The sequence below is a fragment of the Geospiza fortis genome, unplaced genomic scaffold (assembly GCF_000277835.1).
Source record: "Geospiza fortis unplaced genomic scaffold, GeoFor_1.0 scaffold153, whole genome shotgun sequence".
Classification (NCBI taxonomy): Eukaryota; Metazoa; Chordata; class Aves; order Passeriformes; family Thraupidae; genus Geospiza; species Geospiza fortis.
In genome coordinates, this window is record NW_005054498.1 from 705,910 (window position 1) to 711,737 (window position 5,828).

At 51.6% G+C, this 5,828-nt stretch overlaps 1 protein-coding gene across 2 annotated transcripts in view; it reads left to right on the forward strand.

Moving 5' to 3' along the window:
• Positions 1–1,539: 1,539 nt before the first annotated feature.
• The window catches only part of WIPI1 (WD repeat domain, phosphoinositide interacting 1), a 19,308-nt gene continuing 15,019 nt past the window's right edge, over positions 1,540–5,828 (forward strand). For both annotated transcript variants that reach the window (XM_031063343.1, XM_014310206.1), the window contains exons 1-2: positions 1,540–1,622; positions 3,279–3,448. In XM_031063343.1, coding sequence (XP_030919203.1) covers positions 3,362–3,448 — 87 coding nt within the window. In that variant the 5' untranslated portion in view covers positions 1,540–1,622; positions 3,279–3,361. The remainder of the gene's footprint in view (positions 1,623–3,278; positions 3,449–5,828) is intronic.

A 5,828-nucleotide genomic window follows, 5' to 3' on the forward strand; every position in this document is an offset into this window, starting at 1 on the left:
TGTCGGTGAGCACGGCCCCGGGGGAGGCGAATGGAGAGCGATGGCCGGGCTTTGCCTCCCCCGCAGCCCGGGGAGCGCCTGGGGACGGGCAGGGCAGCGGCGCTCGCAGGGCTTTGTCTGCGGGCGCTGTGTGGGCACTGGGAGGTGGCGGCGTTGCCCAGGGCCACCAGCACCTCCCGGAGGCTCCCGGTGAGCAGCGGTGCCAGAGCACCGCCCCGCTCGGGATAAATTACAGCCGCGCTCCTCGCAGCCTTCCTGCCCTCCTGTGCTTTACCTGATCCCGTTTAAGAACCATTCCCAACCGGGACAGCAAATCCCGGCCGGAGCAGCGAGGCACACACGGATGTGGCAGCCCGGAGCCAGGATCGGGCCGGAGATAAGAATCAGAGATAGCGGCCTCACTCACACCTGGAAATGCCCTTTCCTTTGCAGCCCTGCTTTGCATTGGTGTGCCCGAACAAAGGGTGCTTTGAGGGATGTGGATGCGCTGCTGACGTGAACGTGCTGGTCGCTGTCCCCAGTGCAAACGCTGTGCATTGCTGTTATGGGCTGGCTGCTGGTTTAAGACCTAGGTCTCGCTGCTTACTGCATCTGGAACTGGGCAGAGACAGCGCTTGGCAAAACTGCCCACCACCCTTAACAGTGAGAGCTGAGCTTCCCCAGCCTGTGTCAGTACAGGTGGATCAGGCCCTGGCTGAGGAAACAGCCCCTTCTGTGTCCCACAGGTCCTGTCTGCATCCTCCCAGATAGATCTGGACCTGTTTGTTCCTCCAGCAGCCACAGGGCCATAGGAGAGGATTATTTTGCCCTCTCAGAGGAGTGCTTGCCTTCTGTAGGCTGCAGCAGCCTCAGATGGAGAACTGAATTCCTGAGTTTGTTACTCTGTATTATTTAGGTTGGAATCTGAAGTTGTTCCTTCACAGAGCACTGTGCCAGGAACTACTCATTTCCTCAATGTCAGGGTTTAACCCCAGCCAACTCCTCACTCAGTGAGGTGGAAAGAGAACCAAAAGGGTGAAAGTGAGAAAACTTACAGGCTGAGATAAAGACAGATTAATAATTAAAGCAAGAGCCACACATGCAAACAAAGCAGAACAAGGAATTCATTCCCCACTTCCCATGGCCAGCAGGGGCTCAGCCATCCCCAGGACAGCAGGGAGGACAAAGGCCACCACTCCAAATGTCCTCCCCTTCCTCCTCCTTCATCCCCTGAGCCTGGCATGGATGGCCTGGGCTGTCCCTGGGGTCACTTGGGGTCAGCTGTCCTGGCTGTGTCCCTTCCCAGCTCCTTGTGTCCTCACTGGAGGGGTCAGGAGCAGAAAAAGCCTTGACTGTGCAAGCACAGCTCAACAATAACAAAAACATCCCAGATTATCAACCCTGTGCTCAGCACAAACCCCAAACCCAGCCCTGTATGAGCTAATATGGCAAAAAATCCCCATCCCAGTCCAAACCAGTACACCACCCCTGCAGGGACTCTTGCTGTCACCTGGAGGGTTTCAGCTCTGAACCAGCAGGGCTTTTGCTTTGTCTCTGCAGCTCCCTGGCCATTGGAACCACAACTGGATACAGACTCTTCTCCTTAAGTTCTGTGGAGCAACTGGACCAGGTCCATGAAAGCAGTAAGTCTCCTGTTTCCCTGGGGAGGAGCATTGACCAGCAGCACCTTCAATTTGTGGGAGTCCTTCACCTTTGTTAGAGCCCAGTTCTTTCCCACTGCTGCCATGCTGACAGTCTGTGCTGCAGCCCAGCACTCAGAGGCAGTTCCCCACTGGAATGTTTCAGGTACATGAGCAGCAGCCCACAGGCTTCCAGCCCAGCTGCTGGAGAGCTCCCAGGCCTTTAATCCACTGTGGTATTTACAAGCAAGATGCTTTTAACAGGTTTTCCATGTAGAGAAGGTCACTCCCAGCAGGCCTGCAGCTCTTAGCTGTGCTCACAGCAGCGTGTAGCACACACTGAGCAGCCCAAAACAAGCCTGGCCTCATGGAGCAGGGACTCCAGGCTGCTTCAGCTGAGCTGCCCTGAGGATAACACTTCCCAATGATGGGTCTGTTCATCAGTGGTTATGTTCTCAGTGGCTGCAGGAGGAGTCTCAGCAATCAGACACAGCTGCCTCATCTGGAGCAGGGTCCAGGCTCCTTCCCCAGAGCCAGGCAAAGAGAAACAGGTCCCTGTGACCGTGTTCACAGGGGTCTTAGGATGAGGGAACAGACAAGGATCTGACTCCAGAAGAGTCAGAAGGCTTGATTTTTTATTTTATGATATATATTACATTAAAACTATACTAAAAGAATAGAAGAAAGGATTTCATCAGAAGGCTAGCTAAGAATAGAAAAAGAAGGAATGATAATAAAGGCTTACATCTCAGACAGAAAGTCTGAGCCAGCTCACTGTGATTGGCCATTAATTAGAAACAACCACATGAGCCAATCACAGATCCACCTGTTGCATTCCACAGCAGCAGATAACCATTGGTTACATTGTGTTCCTGAGGCCTCTCAGCTTCTCAGGAGGAAAAATCTTGAGGAAAAGATTTTTCATAAAAGATGTCTGTGACAGGTCCCTGCTGTGACACACTCAGGGCAATGGGCTGGGACACAGCCAGGCCCACATGGCAGTTGTGGGGCAGCCTTTGTTCCTCCAGTGCGGCCCAGCCCAAAGTGAGCATCACTCAGGGCTGGACAGGCTGGAAATTGCAGTCCCTGGGGATTTAGGTGCAGGGCCAACAGCACCATTGCCTGGTGCCTTGTCCACACAGCAGGAGCCACCCCAAACACAGTCACTGCAGCCACTGCTTGCTTCCCCAGGGAGGCTGGGAGAAAGCAGACACCACACAGAAGAAACACCAAGCCACAGCCAGCTCCTGCCTTACCTCAACAAACCCCTCACATCCCCAGAAAACTCCCCTCACCAAAGGGGGGGAGCTCCTCCCTTTATATCCCCTTCCCAAGGATCTAGTGCAGCTGGGGGGCCTGAGGATTAGCTTCAGCTGGGCCCTGCTCAGGGGAGAGAGGCACAGCAGCCCTGTCAAAGAGAGCTGGGTATGTTCATCCAGTGGATATGTTCTCTGGTGCTTCATTTCTGCCTTCAGGGAAAGGTTCTCTTACCCTTTCCTGCTCCAACCTAATTGCTTTGTGCCAGGCATGGGGAATTTTTCACAAAAATGGTGTTAACACCTTAGCACAGAGCCTCCCAACGCCATCCCCTTGAGCTGAGTCCTGTTGCTGCAGTGCAGCCCAGCTGAAGGCTCTGCCTTGCTCTCCTTGTGTGCCCAGATGAAATCCCAGATGTTTACATCGTGGAGCGTCTGTTCTCCAGCAGCCTTGTGGTTGTGGTCAGCCATGCCAAGCCACAGCAAATGAATGTCTACCACTTCAAGAAAGGGACAGAGATCTGCAACTACAGCTATTCCAGTAAAATCCTGTCCATCCGCCTGAACCGGCAGGTGAGAGGGGTTACCCACACTCAGCCCGCTCTGGCTCTGTGCTGCTTTTGCTTTTCCAGCTGGGAGCAGCCTGGGAGGTTTGTGAGTGGGGTTGGAGGGGTGGGTGCCTGTGCTCTCCTCCCAGCCCCACATGGGAGGCCTCTGGCAGGAGCTGCAGGGCTCTGCTATCAGCTGCCCCCACTGTTTCCTTCAGGAAAATGAAGCCAAGGCCTTGGTTTGGTGGCAGTTACACAAAGGCTTTTTGTCATCTGCCTCCTTGCCTGTTCAGGACACAGCTCTGCCAAAAAAACACCTTTTCATGTTCCTCCCTCCCTTGGATTCCACATCCTGACTTCAGGCCCACCTCTGCCATCCTGGTTGAAAATGAGACCTTCAAAGTTGGTTACAAAAACCCAGGAGTAATTTATCTGTAACCCAGGAGTAACTTTTCCACACTTATCTGTGGATAAGGCAAAAAGCTGCTTTCCAAGTGCTGCCAGCAGCCTTGATTTTGTTTTAAAGGTATAAAACCCACTCAGGCCACTTACAATGAGAGTTTTAGAGTGTTATTCTCTGATGTGACACAGCCTCGTGCAGCCCTGAGCTCTTTCTGAGGATTTTAAGTCATCTTTTCTTTTTGTCCATAATTATTTTCCAAGTATATGCCCTAAGAAGCAGAGGACATTTTACAATGAAGAAATAAGCAGTCTGGGTAATTGTATATAATCAGCCTCTCCTCAGTTAGCAACAGTGAGACCTGCAGTGAGCTCTCTGGGCTGAGCTTCCAGTAAAGCTGTCTTTGACCAGGAGTTGCTGCTCTACAATTAAATCTGTCCTAAATTGATTTTTTTCACTTAAGCTTACAGCAAAACTGGCAAAAGAGAGACTTCCTTTGAATTGCAGATAGATGTGTGTGTATAAAAATAAACTGGGAGGTTCTGCTGAGCAGCTCTAGGAGATTGGTGTGAATAAAATACATTCAGGCTACTCCCCTTGGGCTGCCTGAAGGTGATGCACAGTCCCAGCCTTGAATCCACATTTCTTGGCTGCATTATAAGCTGGAGTTCAAATCCTGGGCTGAGCTCATCCTCTGGCTGTGCCACAGACACACCTGGAGGGATTTGGAGATGCTACAGATGTTTAGAAACACAGAATCACAGAGTCATTTAGGTTGGAAAAGACCAATAAAACATCGAGTCCAACCATTCCCCAGCACTGCCAAATCCACCACTAAACCCTGCTCCAAAGTGCCACTTCCACATATTTTTTAAATCCCTCCAGGGATGGTGACCCCACCACTGCCCTGAACATGTTCAGTGCTTAATAACCCTTTTCACAAAGAACTTTTTCCTCAAATCCCATCTGAACCTTCCCAATTTGGGTGGGTTGAAGAGGAATCATTATTTCAGTGTACATTCAGGAGTTAAACTGGTGCCCATCAGATTCTGCACGTGACACTTGAGCTCTTGCCTGAGCTCCTGTAGGAAAGCTGCACTCCCCTGGAAGTTCACAGAAGGACAAATCCCAGACAAGGCATTTACTCAGGGAAATGTGACAAATTAACCAGGAACAGGTCTCAAACAAAAGGTGCATGTTTCAATCTGTTCTCTCTGTGAAGAAGTCCTCCTTGTGCAAACAAGCAAACCCCTCAGTTGTTGTTGTTGTTGTGGCAATTCTTAGTTCCAAGCTCCATGATAGCTCTGAATGTGTGGAGGTAAATCCTGATTTGTCTCAGAGTGGGCAGTCAGGCTGGGCTCTGGGACTGCTGGGAAGCTGCTGGGTTTTCATTCACTGCTGAAACCCTGCTGAGCTCTTTGGAGAGGTTTGAGGTGTTTATCTGGCTGTGTCCAAACCCATTTCAGCCCCCAAACACAGCTCAGCTATCTGACCTGATCCATCCAAACTACAGAACGAGCTGGTGGGCAGTGACATTTTGGACAATTAGCAGTGCCTTGACCCCGTGTAGCAATCACAGCACCTTCTCTGAGGCTCTGTCTGTGTGCACAGTGAGGATAAAGCCCATCCCAGTGCCCCTCACATGCCCACAGGGCTGCATGGAGGCCAGCAGGGGTGAACCAGCCCTCTCCAGCTCCTGCTGAGCTTGTCCAGACCTCCTCTGCCTCTTCACATCCCAAACTTTCTTGGATTTTGTCCCTGTGGGCACCAGCATCTCTGGCTGCTGCTTTGCCATCATCTGGAGACCTCCCCTTCACCTGGACATCAAGAGCAGCCCGTTCTGGGAAAGCACATGGTGGCTTTGCCCAAATCAGCTGTATAAATATTCCTCTGCTTGCAAGTGGATGGCTCTTACTGTAGAAAAGGCAAAGTCTTCCTGGAAATGCAAAATGGCTCTGACACAGCCCCAGATGCTGTGGTTAGCAGGAATAGAAGTGGGAAAGAG